A 15,146-nucleotide genomic window follows, 5' to 3' on the forward strand; every position below is an offset into this window, starting at 1 on the left:
ACCAGTCACTGTGACGGCTACTGCACGCAGCCGAGCACCCGTCACTGTGACGGCTACTGCACGCAGCCGAGCACCAGTCACTGTGACGGCTACTGCACGCAGCCGAGCACCAGTCACAGTGACGGCTACTGCACGCAGCCGAGCACCAGTCACTGTGACGGCTACTGCACGCAGCCGAGCACCAGTCACTGTGACGGCTACTGCACGCAGCCGAGCACCCTTCACTGTGACGGCTACTGCACGCAGCCGAGCACCCGTCACTGTGACGGCTACTGCACGCAGCCGAGCACCCGTCACTGTGACGACTACTGCACGCAGCCGAGCACCCGTCACTGTGACGGCTACTGCACGCAGCCGAGCACCAGTCACTGTGACGGCTACTGCACGCAGCCGAGCACCAGTCACTGTGACGGCTACTGCACGCAGCCGAGCACCAGTCACTGTGACGGCTACTGCACGCAGCCAAGCACCAGTCACTGTGACGGCTACTGCACGCAGCCGAGCACCCGTCACTGTGACGGCTACTGCACCCAGCCGAGCACCAGTCACTGTGACGGCTACTGCACACAGCCGAGCACCCTTCACTGTGACGGCTACTGCACACAGCCGAGCACCCTTCACTGTGACGGCTACTGCACACAGCCGAGCACCCGTCACTGTGACGGCTACTGCACAGTACCTCCCCTGCTAGCTTGCACAGTGACATTTAGTTACAACATCCTTTAAAAGTGAAATTAATGCAATCAGGTGGAAATAAAATTCATGTTGGTATAAAATGGAGACAAAAAAATCGGGCATTTAATTTCATTATACAATCTATAGCACAGGCATTATACACAAAGATGTTTAAACCATATTTCAGTATGAGCATGTAATCATGAAGTACACTTAAAAAATGCAAAATATACCCAACATAATACTAATAAGAAATCACAGAATTAATTTAAAACTAAAATGATAAAATACAAAGTACAATCAATAACATTATTAATTATTTCCGAACAAAAATTTGTTGCAGATAGTTTTCAATTTTACATGAATATTAATTATAATTACTATTAATAATGGAATACCATAATTTTAGTGAGCAAGGAAAACCTGATTTTAATATCACAATAAAGTTCAGAACTACTCAATTTAACAACTTGCCATTTAAGTTACGATATAAGCTGTATTTTAAAGTGTGAAATCAAGTCAAATCCATGTAATTTTTTTTTTAATTTCTGTACTATTGCTCTGCACACATAAATAATAATTTTAAAAACCTTTTTATATACTTCAACCCTACAATCATGCATCTTTTTGTAGCTCCACTTGTTTACCAGGTATATTAATCTCTTTCCAACTCTTCTACCAGATCCATCCTTCTGTTTTCCTTTAAGACTCCTGCTTGATATTAATGCATGAAATTTCGCATCCTGCAATGTCAGAGCCCAGGGTTTTCCCTGTGTCTATGCAGGTTTTACCTGGGCCCAACTTATCTAGTTTTTAGTCTAGAATAGTCAGTGAGGGGAGTCAAGTCATGGTGCCAATCGCTGCCACGGCTGGCCAATCCCCCTCCTAGCACGTGATGCATGCTACCCCTCCTGCATGCACTCAGTCTGCCTCCCTGACCCGGAACCCTCCCCACGGAGCGCAGGTACTCACAGGTTGTGTCTGTGCGGGCTGGGCAGGGAGGGCAAGGGCAGGCGGCGAGACAGCTCCCCCAGCACCTGCACTATGACCTCCTCGTCCGTCAGCTCGGCGTAGGGCAGCCGCCCGAACTGGCAGATCTCCCACAGCACCACGCCCAGGCTCCACACGTTGGCGCTCGCCGTCACCTGGGACACCACACTCCCCTCACAGCACACCTTCCCAGCATACTGAGAGTGACCGTGTTGAAACAACTGGCAATGTAAATCTACTTGAGAAAATTTTTCTGCAGAGTTAATTTACACCAATTTTGACGTTACCAATAAATACATAGTAATTTGGTCTTTCGAATGTATTTGGTTTGGTCAGGTCATTCTGAAATATCTCACCAGGTTTTTTACTGTGCAATCTGCAGTAATTACAAGGTGGTCATGAATGAAAGTTTTGGTAAGTAATTCATGACGAGGCTCACTCGTGCATCGCTGTGCCACGCTACCTGAGGCGCGAAGGACAGCTCACCTCCTTGGTCTCGATGGTAGTGTCCGTGCAGTGCAGCGTCTCGGGCGCGCACCAGCGTATGGGCAGGGCCACGTCGCCCGCGCAGTAGTAGTCCTCCTGTAACACCCGCGGGCAACACACTAGCACGGCACCACCAAGCAGTGGCGTAGCCAGGATTTGTGTATGGGGGGTGTTAAGAAGCATGGCCCCTCCATATTAAAGCGTAGGGTCCAGGGGTCCACCCCCGGGAAAATTTGGATTTTAAAGTGTAAAATAGTGCTATTATAGCATTTTTCGGTTCTTAAATTTAAATATTGTAATGGTAAAATTTTTATTAATTTTAATATGAAATTTGTTTGAGTGATGAATAAGAAATTAATTAAAGATTTGGTGCTAAAGATTGGGAGGGGGCGGGGGGGGGGGGGGGGGGGGTGTTTGAACACCAAACCCCCCCCCCCCCTCCCCCCACCCTGGCTACGCCCCTGCCACCAAGCCACGCTCCACAGTTCATCACTTCGCAAACTCACATCTTAGTCAGGATGATTACCGGGGAAGGGAATTTTAAAAAAAAATTTTTTCTTCGTAAAAAAAATAAATGAAGTTCATATCTGTCCAAATGTCCACACTGAATTTAGTTTTATACTTCAGAAAATAATTTTCATTTATACTACTTTGAATGTAGCATGTATGCAAAAAAAAATGCATTTTTTTTTATCTCTTCTAAATATCAGGTTGAAAAGTACAAAAAAATTATCACAATGTCTACAAGTTTATTTTTCGGGACTCAATTTTGTGGTGTAGTATTACAGTTTGTATAATTGAAAAGGCACACAATGTTTATGGGTTTTTTTTTTTACAGTAATTATTGAGTAGATAATAGGTATGCATATGTTCAAATTTTAAATGGAAGCATTGAAGCTTGACACATCTAACCAGAATATAACCACGAACTAGCAGTATTCTAATAGTCTAAAAGTTGTAAATTTTATACAAAGGGACTTTTGGGTGGGTGCTAGCATATGCTGAAAGCTGTGATCCGCGAGCAAGTGGAACTGCAGGCCCTCACCTTGTACGTCTCTATGCCGATGCCGTAGTCGCCTATCTTCACCGTGAGGTCGGAGGCAACCAGGCAGTTGCGAGCGGCCAGGTCCCTGCGCACACATCACAACCACGCATGTCCGTGTGTGTCCGTGTGTTCACTGCTTCCCTTCACACGGTACTGTACTGTCGCTCTGTGGCTCTGCAGGTTACCGCCCTTCACCAAGTTTCAGGATATATTTTTGGGAAGAAAAAAAAACACACACACACACATATGTATAATTCAGATGAATCAGCTGTCAGCTGGTTGTATACGTTCAAGGTCATTGTGACCCAATTTTGTATTTTTATTTTACAGCTGTTAATATTATGTAGTAGTTTCTGAGCAATTATTTTATTTGATAAATCAAACTTAATTATGTTTTTACTGGTTTTCACATTGTTGGTCAAGTTACTAATTGAGAAATCATATGTCTTAGTTCATTTTATTACACTTCAATGCTGCTTTTATAACTGTATTTTGCATGTGCTTCCCTTTGCATGTTTTTAGTTAAGTTTCTGGAACATTTGTGTATTGTTTCGGGAAAACGAAGGACACGAGGCAGGTGAGAGACGTGTGCTCCTACGATGGGACAATCGGCAGGTGTTCGCTCCCACGGGTCATGGTAAAACCATCAGGTTTTCATGCCACCCATCAGAAAAAAAGTTGTAATTTTATGTCTGTTTTTCGCAGAAACGCCTTGATGCTATAATAGTGGCGTGTCCTTGTACGTGAGAGGTGCTGTTGATTGGTTAGTAAGGTCACGTGACTGCCTCTTCCCTGGGTAGTTGACGTACTTACGCAGCCTCGTCAGTTATTGTTCCAGTACTGTGCTGAAAGGATACATGGGGCAGCTGCTCACAAAACACTGAAGTATTTTAAGAGTGAATAGATGTGGAACATTTCACGTCTGGGGTCGGCGCCATGCCACAGTACATTTTAACTTCCATTTTTTTTTCTTTGAGTTTCAGACTTTTGAATGAGAAACTGGGCCTCATGTAAGGTGCAGGCCCGCCAGAACTTGGTTACATTATTCTTCAGTACCTCGGTGACCAAGGGTTGCTACGGACATTTCACACGGCACAGGACTATGAGGAATGAGTGGAAAAATTGAGTGATTCATTTATGGCACATCATAGAATTGTGTAAAGGATTTGCAATGCAAAAAGAATAAATTATTCAAATTCATTTCAACTCTTATTTGAAAATTATACCTGTGCAAATACTAGTTTTTTGATGCTAAGTAAATTGCAAATATTGTTCTCAGAAAGGCTGTATTACAAATATTTTATAAAATAATGGATTGAAGTAAAAAAAATAAAATATTATTTAACATCTGTAATGTTTGAACTCACAAAGTGATTAACCGATTGGGCCCAACATACACCACCATCAAATAAAAATTACAAACTATCTCAGCATAATATTAATATTGAGCATTCATAACAGCAAACCTGAGTGCCACATTTGAATTTTTTAAGCAACCAACTTTATTCATGCAAAACATATACAAAAAAACTTTATATTTTCATGAGCAAATTTCAGGCTTTCATGTTTTAAAGCTTCACAACAAAAATATAGCTTCACATCAGATGCAAAGCTTTCTTTCACAATCAAAGCTCCAAATACAACGAATAGCAAATTTCCTGGCGAGGTCGAATCACATATTAAAAAAAAAGGTTCAATTTATTTATTTAGTTAAAGCTTCGAACACGCCTATTGAAAATAACTAGGCCTATGTAAATATCAGTTTTTTAGTTTGACTCCAATACAAACAAAAAATATAAAATTATTCGCAAATATGAATATTAAATTCAAATAGTAAGAATAAGAATATGACTCCCACTAAATTTTTTTTTTTCACATCATGTCACACCTTCTGGGAAATTAGACAAATAATACTAAAGTGGAATTTGGTTAAGTCAAGTCAGCTACAATAATTATAACAAAAAAGTTTGTTAAAATATTTAAATTACAAATTTTTTTTTTTTTAATAATGCAGCTAACTTAACTTAAACTAACCTAATTTAACATAACAAACCAAACAACCTTTCACTTCAGTTCCTATTCGCCTTATTTTCCACAACATGCTACTCTGCATATTGATCCAGAAAATTTTTGTGAACCGCAAAATATCATTAAAACGTTAGAATATAGCTCTTATAATCGCACATTTAAATATATATATGAGCCATTCCATTGTCACGTACGGGACATTTGTAAAAATTTTCATACAGATAATTCTATGAAAAATTATATTATAAGGGGTATATTCATGTGTTTTCTTGGTTTCTACAGAAGTTACACATTTAGTGTAAATTTTCAGCTTAAGACATGATAAGAAATACCTTTGTTAACAATATATTGCTATCAAATGTAACCGTCACGTATGGGACACATATAGTCAACCATTAGTTTCAAGAGGACACGTTTTACTGAAACTTTAGCCCGAATTCTAGCATGATATTCTTGTATTATTTTTTGTGAGAACGTATAAGAATAAGAAAAACAGACATCAATAAATGCATGAAAAAACTCCAATAATGAATCAGAAACAATTTTTTTTTTCTGTTTGTCACGTACGGGACAATGCTGTCACGTATGGGACATTTACATTAGTAAGATTGTGCTGAATAAATTTTTCAGTAGAAAATGAAATTAAGTTGTACTTTCTAGGCTTCTGGGTTGTAGCCGCGTCAAAATCAAAGTTTTCATCGACGTTTCGGTCGACGTTACAGTCGCCATCATCAGGGAGCAGATTAATTGAATTAATCTCTCCCTGATGATTGTGACTAACGTCGACCGAAACGTCGATGAAAACTTTGATTTTGACGCGGCTACAACCCAGAAGCCTAGAAAGTACGGACAACGGCCGCGAAAGCCTGCGCTCTTTATTGAAATTAAGATGTGTTGAAAAAAATTAAATTTATACAACCTGACTCATAGAGAAATGTTAAACGAAATTGATTAAATGTAACTAAATAAAATGATAGAGTAGTTCTACCTGCCTATATCCTAACTAAAAAAAAAAATTAATAACAAAACTGTTACTCTGTATGGTCATAAAGATCACTTTAAATGTCAATAAATTTAAACAGTCCTCTGTTGTTCACCACTACTGGAGGAGAAATCTCTCTTGCTACATCTTCTTTTAAATAACAAATGCAGTCTGGTTGTCGAGGCCACTTGAAGTGATGTGGGGGACCTGTAGGGACCATCACTGACACCCGCACTTGATCTCCGCTTGCATCCACCACTTCTCCAGGGTACTCTTTTCCTTCATAGCATACGACTACCCATTTTCCAGGGAAGTTGAATGGATTCCCTTTCGGATTGGAGAGTGCAATTTTTCTAGACAGTTCATTGTTTTTTGCATAGAACCCTGACGAAGTGCTACATGTAATAATGTGGAATTCCTTGATTCCTGGGATCGAAGGGACATTTTTCCAAGGATTTTGGGACAAAATTTCATTCCTAATGTGGTCCTCTTCTATATACCATAAATGGCTTTTGGTATCAAGTTGTGCAGCTACTTCTGCAAAATCCTTAGCTGACTGTATTGTGCATCCCTCCCCTTGCGTCATCATTTTCATTCTTACTAAGCGTTTAATATTGCCACCAACACCATCTACTACACCTTTACCATGAGATGTCGCAAAGTATTTCCAGGTAAATGTTCTGTTGTGTTTCTGGTTCAATATTTCCAATGTTTTCACCATGAATTTATTTTTAAACTCTGAAGAGGGCCCATCACTCCAAATTATTTCTTCAGAAATTGCATGATTTTCTTTAAGTATTTCTGTGTAAAAGAAATCCAAGAACACAAAGACTATGTCCTTATCCTTATTTTTTGTGTCTGAAAAAGTATATAAGTTTTGCAATTTCCATTACAAAAAACAGCAGCAGTGAATAAAACAACACTAGCACGAGACCACAAAGCACTTTGTATTTCATTTTGATACTCACAACTGAAAGACATTGCGAAATCAACCTCCAGAACACGCTTTGTACCGTTTGCTTTGTCCTTCTCAAACTCATCATGTTGTATTCTTTTGGTGTTTACATGGAGCATCATTTTAGGCATATCTGCTATCAATTTTTCATATATATCACCTAAACAGTCTTCTTTTATAACTAACTTTATTTTGTTTTCATCATTTTTCTTCCATTCTTTCCAAGTGGTTTTAGAATCTGGTTCTCTTGGGACTACCATTCGTTTCCCATTACTACAAACTTCACAGAGGTTCTGCCAACACAAAGAGTTCAAGCAATCATTGCACAACAGATTTTTCCAAAATTCATTGTTGTATGTATGTTTTAAGGCCTTAAGTTTTAAAATGAAGTTCTCGTGTATTCTGCATTTACACTGCTCTGCAGGAGTCTCTTTAAGTAACAAAACATTTTTTGGCCTTAGACTACAAAATTTAGAGTAACTAATTTTATAATCTGGATTTTCTTCTTTGAATATATAAAATGCTTCATGCAGAAACATAGTCATAAAGTGCTTTTGTAATTTAACTTTTTTTCCATTTTCCCACACAGTTAATACATCTTTCATCCCTGGGCATGTGTATACTATATCTGGACGATATAAAAAATTTATAACAGAAGTCTCTTCTTTACAACGGTTTCTAGTTCCAGCAATACTTTCTTCCATTGTTGTAGTCAGTTGAAGACCAATGCGTTTAGCAAGACCTGTCACAACAGCTTTTTGTTTTCGTGGTGAGTTTGGTAAGGCCCTTGCAGTCTTCCAAACTGCTTTTGATAATGTCTGCTTGCAACTGTAAGGTGTGCCAGAGGAAGACATATCAGAACTGTTTGCTTTTGCTGCATTTTTAGCATTTTTCTTTGCTCTCTGAAGTCTTTTCCTATTTCTTTCATAAATTTTTTGGGCAGCCTTGTCTTTCACTGTCATTTTCTTTTTCTTATTCTTTCTCAGTTCTGCAATCCGTTTCCTTTCCTTCTCAAGATAACCATCTGGATCTGCAGTCTTTTGTTTTTCCCTCATTTTTTTCATCCGAGAAGCACTTGTTGTCTTCTTATATTCCATTTTGTCACTGAAAACCAATTAAATTGATTACTAAAAGTAAAACATTTAAATAATAAATTTATGTAACACATAATATGTTATTTTAGATAGGTGAATATTCTACATATGTTGGGTAAAACATTATATTTTTCATATGTCCCGTAGGTGACGTCACGTACGGGACATGATTGTATCTCAAAATTGTTATTGTTTTTAATGCAATTAAAACATATAAAAATTAAGTTAGCTACCTGCATTCTAATACAGTTTGAATTTATATAAGTAAGATATAATGACAATTTGTTCCTGATGAAACATGAAACATAACCTAAATTTGTCACGTACGGGACATCTTCAACACTCACAATTTAATAATTAATTTAGTAGCAATAAAATGTTATTAAATTATTTTTTTGCAAGAAATATGTTTGTGCATACCCTATATTTTGAACTTAAATATAAATATACATTCATTTATGTGACATGTACTTACCAAAGAACCTGAAAGTAGCCTCTCTATGAGCAAAATAGAAACAGTTGAATAGCAGCCACATTAGAATCAATAAAACAGCTGTTCAATGTTAAATGAGTCAAAATTCAACATGGTTTGTCAAAGACCATAACTTTAAAATCTTTTACGTAATGTTTTCTCAACCAGAAAAAAAAACATTTAAATTAAAAAAAATTCCTAATTTTCATGGAATGGCCCTATATATATATATATATATATATATATAAATTAACGGGAGTTAATCGATCTCATGCAAGAAACATGTGGCAAGTAGTTTCGATTGTCGGTTTTCCGATTGTTCGCAGATGCATTACGAGCACACTTCTAGTCTATCCACGAATTATTCTTCTTATCATACCCTGTGTTTACCAGCAATTAATATTTGTGATTTGCAAGTGTTTGTAATGTATGTATATTGTCAGCAACATGGAACACTGTGGCAGGGAGCAGTTGGCAGTACTGACGTGTGCACGAAGCCCTGGTCCAGCATGTGGTGCAGCCCGGCGGCGATGTGGCACGCCATCTGCAGCGTGACTCCCTGCTGGTTCAGGGCGTCCGCCGTCGCTGCGTTGGTGGTGAGGAAGCTCTTCAGGTCTCCCTGCGCAGACAACACTCTGCCACCCTCCGGCCCGCTTCCTTGTGCACCTCAGTGCAGACAGCCAGCCGGCAGTGTCAAACTATCTATTTGACTGCCTATTTTTAAAATGTTTTCAGTTAGATTTTTAGAAATTTTTAAGCCGTAGTTATGTAAAATTTTTTTAGTAAAAATAAGTGTGCTACAGCTTATTTCTTATTCATAACCAGAATTAAAGGGGAAAAAAAACTTTTTAATTCATAACTGTAATAAAACAAAATACAGTACACTCCTGATTATCCGTGAAATTAAGTGGCAGGGCCACAGCGGATAGTGAAAATCGCGGATAATTCGCAAAAGAGCAGAAAATGAGAAACAAAAAAGGAAACATTAATTTCAACTTAAAAGTCTAAACATTTATGTACAGTAAAAGTTACAATCAACAGTAAAAACATTTTAAATGATGCTAAAATTTTAGTATTTTACTAAATAATTAATAAGTGCTCAACCATACGACTGGAAACAAAGTGCGACAGAGACAAAAATAGCAACGCATGCCAGCCCACTGCGTGTGTTCCGAGAGGGCCTGTGGCGTTTTACTGCACACTGCACACAATGCACTTCTCAGTAGAGTTCAAATTTGCTCACGTGTAATAAAATACATATTTACATACGTGCTGTATTTTTTCGTAGCATGCGCGGATAATAGGGAGTATACTGTAATACATTATTTCTAGTAATAAGTAACAAAATGAAACTGTCGGCGCCGCGAGGTAGCGACTCACGCCGGGGCAGGCCTCCAGCACCAGCAGGAAGGGCTCCGTCTCCAGGCAGCGCCCGGCCAGCCGCAGCACGTTGGGGTGGCGCAGGTCGCGGTACGGCCGCGCCTCGTGCAGGAACAACATCTGGTCCGTGGCCGTGGCGTCCTCGTGCAGGATCTTCACCACCACGGAGCAGGTGGGCTCCCCGCCGGCCAGGCCCTGCGCCTCGCCCGCCACCACCTGCCGGCATGCGTCCGTGCCCCTCAGGTCCACTGCCTCTCCCGTTCTTCCACGCTGCACGCTTCTCAGGTCTCCACAGAATATACAACTCAAATAACAGGTCTACAGAGAGATTGTGTGTACATACTGTTGCAAGATCAAAACAATATATAATATTTTAAGTTATAAAGGTATACAGATGTCTACAGTTAATGAACCAAACCTATGTGTTATAATTAGAGACCCGTAAAATTTGCGGGTTCATTTCGTGTTATGCAAAAATTCAAATAATTATACCTTAGTGCTGCTTCTGTCATTGGTTCACTGTTAATCTGGTGGACTGAGGGCCAATTAGAGACCCATCACTCATAGAAGTGTCGAATCACAGACACCCAGTCGAGACGACTCACAAGTCAGCAGCCAATGAACAGTTGGTATTTGCCCGAGTGTCTAGAGGATATTGGAGTCAATCCTGGAGGTCACTGAACCCGCGAATTTGTCGGGTCTCTAGTTATAATTTTTACATAAATCATTATGAACAAAATATATAAAATTCTACAACCAACACAAAACTTGTGTGTTATAGTAAAATTATTTCTTTGAAATAATTGGAGGTATAGAAACATCAATAAAGTATGCTTTATTGATTTTTCAACTTTTTATCATTAGTTGGTGCAGTAAAAAAATAAGTAAAAGCTAATTTTTCTGTTTGAAAACAGAGAAAATAAGAGCTTAATAGTTTTGAGAAAATTGCTTGGGTTTGTAAATGTATGTTTATTGCTTAATTCATCTAATGAATTGAAACGAGGCACATGTGACACAAGAGACAGATCTATGAAACTGGAGAACAGACAGAAAATCATTACAGACCACAAATTTAACAAATATATTGCAGGGAAATTAAGAATAAATTGACTAAGACACAGAAAGAAATGGGATTTGCATGATGCTCAAGTAAAAATTGGTATTCAGCCGATTTTCACTCAATCGGAGAATAATTACAAACGACAAATTTACAGATTTATTTTGATTAGGATTTGTGGGACCATTCGCCATAACCAAAAAAAGTTGTGTTGTTGCTACAGCCATTCTTCAAAAACTTGGGGGAATATATATATTTTTAAATCCCCAATCTGACCCATACATTCCAGAAGTATGCTATCAACAAAGATGCCCTGCAATCACCACAGATAATGTCTGAAACATCACAGGGCAGTAAATACTTATTTATCATCTGGCCTTTTATCATTGTTTTGTTCTTCTTGTCACAATCATGTAACCAAAAAAATGAAACTGAATTCCCGCAATGTTGGCTATGTTGAAGTGCTACAGCAATAACTGGTGGTCTCGACAGAGGAGACAGCTGGTGGAGGAGGGCGGTACTCACCCGGCCGAACCAGCCGCGACCCAGCTCACGCACGTACTTGAGCTGGTGGCGCGGGAAGTTGGCGTGCGGGGCCTCTGCAACATACGGCACACCTCGACACGGCACACACAGCTCGACACGGCACACACACTGCCCGTTTGCAGCACAACGGCAACAAGGAACCAACTACCAAAACGACATATTTTTTTTTTGCTCCAAGGCTACCTTCACAAAGCTTACTTACCAAATCAAATTTTACACTTAAATCCAGGCCTCATAATTTGAAACACTTATTATACACATTGATTCGTTTCAAAATAACAAACACATGTTCATATCATTTTTTCCAGCCATATTCCCAAAATGAAGAAATGAGAGTTGGTTTCTGATTGCTTTAAGTGCATCCAACTGAGATCAATGGATATACTAATGCTGTAAGGAGAGGGCACACAATCCCAAGTTAGCGTTCTTCCCGTCATGTCTGCGGTCTACATGATGGTGGGTTTCATTCAGAAACATTGTTACATGCTGACTTGATTATATCAAAGCTAACCACGAGGTCAAGAAGCAGACTGCTGCAACCGGGGTTTGAACCCGCAGCCCACCCACACAGGTTGCGTGTCACGGGATACCAGTTTCGCAACAGTAGCAAACACCACACTCACACACACTCCAATACTGGATACAATATCACAGACTTTCAGAAATTACATTAGTAGATAGTACTTTATACTGCTTTATATGAGAGTTGTATCTTTAATGATAAAATGTTCAGTTTCTTGTACTTACATTCCATCACAAAAATAAAAGGCATTCAATCATAAAAGAAGAGGCAAATAAATAGATCATGCAAGACACAAACTGGCAGTTGGATTCATAAAGGTTGGTAATCGGCCTTCACTATTCTGAGTCGCGAGGGTCGAACACAGAGAGTGAGTAACATCCACTCGCTCACTCATGCCAGGTTTCAGTGAGGGGATACATTCAGAATTACAGATGATTTCAGAAACTTGTTAAGATAGCCAACATAATTACACAGTCACTGGGAAAAAAAAAAAAAAAAAAAAAAAAAAACAGGCAAGACACTGATAATTTCAGCATGGACTCCATTACTTACAGCCAAAAGTTGATTTTGGCCATACGTGTGTGTGACCTAGTGTTAGTTTACTGTTTGATACCCTTTTTTATGGCTGTTGGTCTTTTGTTGTATTTAAATTTTCCTGTTTTTCACATTTTTAAATATTAATATTTTTGTATGTAGTTCTTTTTTTTAAACTTAGGTAGCTGCATTTGACCTTGGTGATTTTTTTTGTTTAAATTGGTACTACTTGAAAGACAGTTTCTGCAATGAACCAAAAGGTTTTTTTTTTAATATGAAAGTAGTATAATTTATATTTCTGTATTATGAACTTTTAGCTTGGCAGAATGCTGTGACCGGGGGAGGGGAGGTTCAGCGGGCAAACCACTGCTTGCGAGGGTGCTGAGAGAAACGGTCTCTGGTGTGTGAGTGGTGTCTGATGGTACGCCCCACCGCGAGCAAGTGACTGCTGAGGAACAGTTTATCAAGTCAGCTTCTGTGCTCACAGTTTACCACTAAATGCACGCGAGCTTTAAAACATTCATGTTACAGCTGTGAACTTTCATTCGTTTCGCCTGCCCCCTCCCCTTTTTTTTCAGACACACACTTTTTCGCAAAACATTATAAAATAGTAAATCAATGTCCACTGAAAGAAGAAACTAGTTTAAAGGAAAGTGTACAAGGATTTTGCTTGTAGGACACTTACGATCATTTTGAGTAGTTTTTACCAAAGATGTAAAAGTGACGGATAATACGCATTCGAATTCGGTGTGGCTCGGAGAAAGTAAAAAAAAAAAATACTCGCGGGCGTAAGTTTTTAACGGCGAGAAGTTTATTAGCAAAATATTTTTATTATACATTGCTACTGCTAATTATATATAGTAAGATTTAGTCTAATAATGCTACAAAATGAATCCAGCTCATGTGTGTAAAAAAAAAAAAAAAAAAGCTGTTAGGTTGAGGAATTCTAATATATGTATTAAAACTGATTAGAAACTATATTTTTTAGTTTAGTTAATCATGTTGAGTGAATGCCTTGAAGGAACACTGCGGGCACTCACGGAACCAGTCGCGCGCCGTGAGGTCCGGGCCGGGGCGCAGCGCCGCGCTCAGCGCCGGGGGGCGGCGCCCCGGGACCGCGGGCAGCGGCTCGAAGCGCACCGCGGGGGGCGGGAACACGGTCAGCTCGGCGCTCGAGCCGGCCACAGCCGCCGCCGACACGCTGTGGCTGGACGTGCTGTCCGAGAACTCCTGCGCACACGCCACACCATGCAGACATGCAGCTGTGCTGCTCCTGCCACGAGCCTTATCTTCAGTTGCTACTTTCAAACAGCGCGCCGAGGCGTCAGCGGCCTCTCCCACCCCCCTGTTCCCTCCCCCCTTGTCGTGATGCGCTTCGCTTCTAGCTTTGAATATATTTTTATTTTTTTTCCTAACCTAAATTAAATCTAAGTGTGTTGGGGAGGGTTCCGGGTTAGGGAGGGAGACTAAGTGCGTCTCAGGCCGAAGCCCATACGCTCTAATCATGCAGGGTATTAGCCATGCAGGAGGGGTAGCATGCATCATGTGCTAGGAGGGGATTGGCCAGCCATGGCAGCGATTGGCGCCATGACTAACTCCCCTCACTGACTATTCTAGACTAAAAACTAGATAAGTTGGGCCCAGGTAAAACCTGCATAGACACAGGGAAAACCCTGGGCTCTGACATGCGGGATGCAAAACTTCATGCATTAGTATCAAGCAGGAGGCTTACGGGAAAACAGAAGGATGGATCTGGAAGAAGAGTTGGACAGAGTAGAAAAGAGTCTACCATGCGGGGGGGTTGGGGGCTTGGACATTGCTGTCCGCATTGTTTTGGGTGGCGCTGGTTGTTTCGGTGGCGACTTTAGTCGTTTCCCGCCAGGCTGCCAGCCAGCCCACTTAAAATTACGAAAAAGGAATTTTTTTTTAGTTAATTAATTAATTTAAGCTGCAATTCAAAATCTCTAGCTTTGAATATATATATATATATATATATATATATATATATATATATATATATATATAGTATAGAAGTCGCCAGCCCAGGTTAACATTTCTAATACGGTTTGGGGTAGTTGGTTAATTCACCGCCGCAATCGCCACCATCTCTAGGGCATCGACTTGTGGTGGTCCCTAGCGGACAAGTGTCGAACTCTTCAAACACCCCTTCCCCCTCACGTTGAACGACCTTGAGCTGCAGTGAATGATGGGATGGGGGTTGCGGGGGAATGACAGCGGGCGACAGTGCTGCGCTCTAACGTGTAAATAACAACTAAGACGATACAGGGCGTTACGGCAGCGCACTGCAGCGGTGAAGTTCCCAAGCTGCTCATCATACGCTTTTGAAAGACGTAGAGTAAATCCTATCCACTCGCGACT

General features: G+C 40.1%; 1 protein-coding gene across 2 annotated transcripts in view; it reads right to left on the minus strand.

Annotated features, from left to right (window-relative positions):
- Positions 1-15,146, minus strand: part of LOC134535481 (uncharacterized) — a 105,645-nt gene that overhangs the window by 26,277 nt on the left and 64,222 nt on the right. For both annotated transcript variants that reach the window (XM_063374597.1, XM_063374596.1), the window contains exons 3-9: positions 13,808-13,997; positions 11,690-11,763; positions 10,108-10,323; positions 9,213-9,346; positions 3,197-3,281; positions 2,152-2,247; positions 1,648-1,820 (exon numbers count right to left, since the gene is read on the minus strand). In XM_063374597.1, coding sequence (XP_063230667.1) covers positions 1,648-1,820; positions 2,152-2,247; positions 3,197-3,281; positions 9,213-9,346; positions 10,108-10,323; positions 11,690-11,763; positions 13,808-13,997 — 968 coding nt within the window. The remainder of the gene's footprint in view (positions 1-1,647; positions 1,821-2,151; positions 2,248-3,196; positions 3,282-9,212; positions 9,347-10,107; positions 10,324-11,689; positions 11,764-13,807; positions 13,998-15,146) is intronic.

This window comes from Bacillus rossius, chromosome 8 (genome assembly GCF_032445375.1).
Source record: "Bacillus rossius redtenbacheri isolate Brsri chromosome 8, Brsri_v3, whole genome shotgun sequence".
Taxonomy (NCBI): domain Eukaryota; kingdom Metazoa; phylum Arthropoda; class Insecta; order Phasmatodea; family Bacillidae; genus Bacillus; species Bacillus rossius.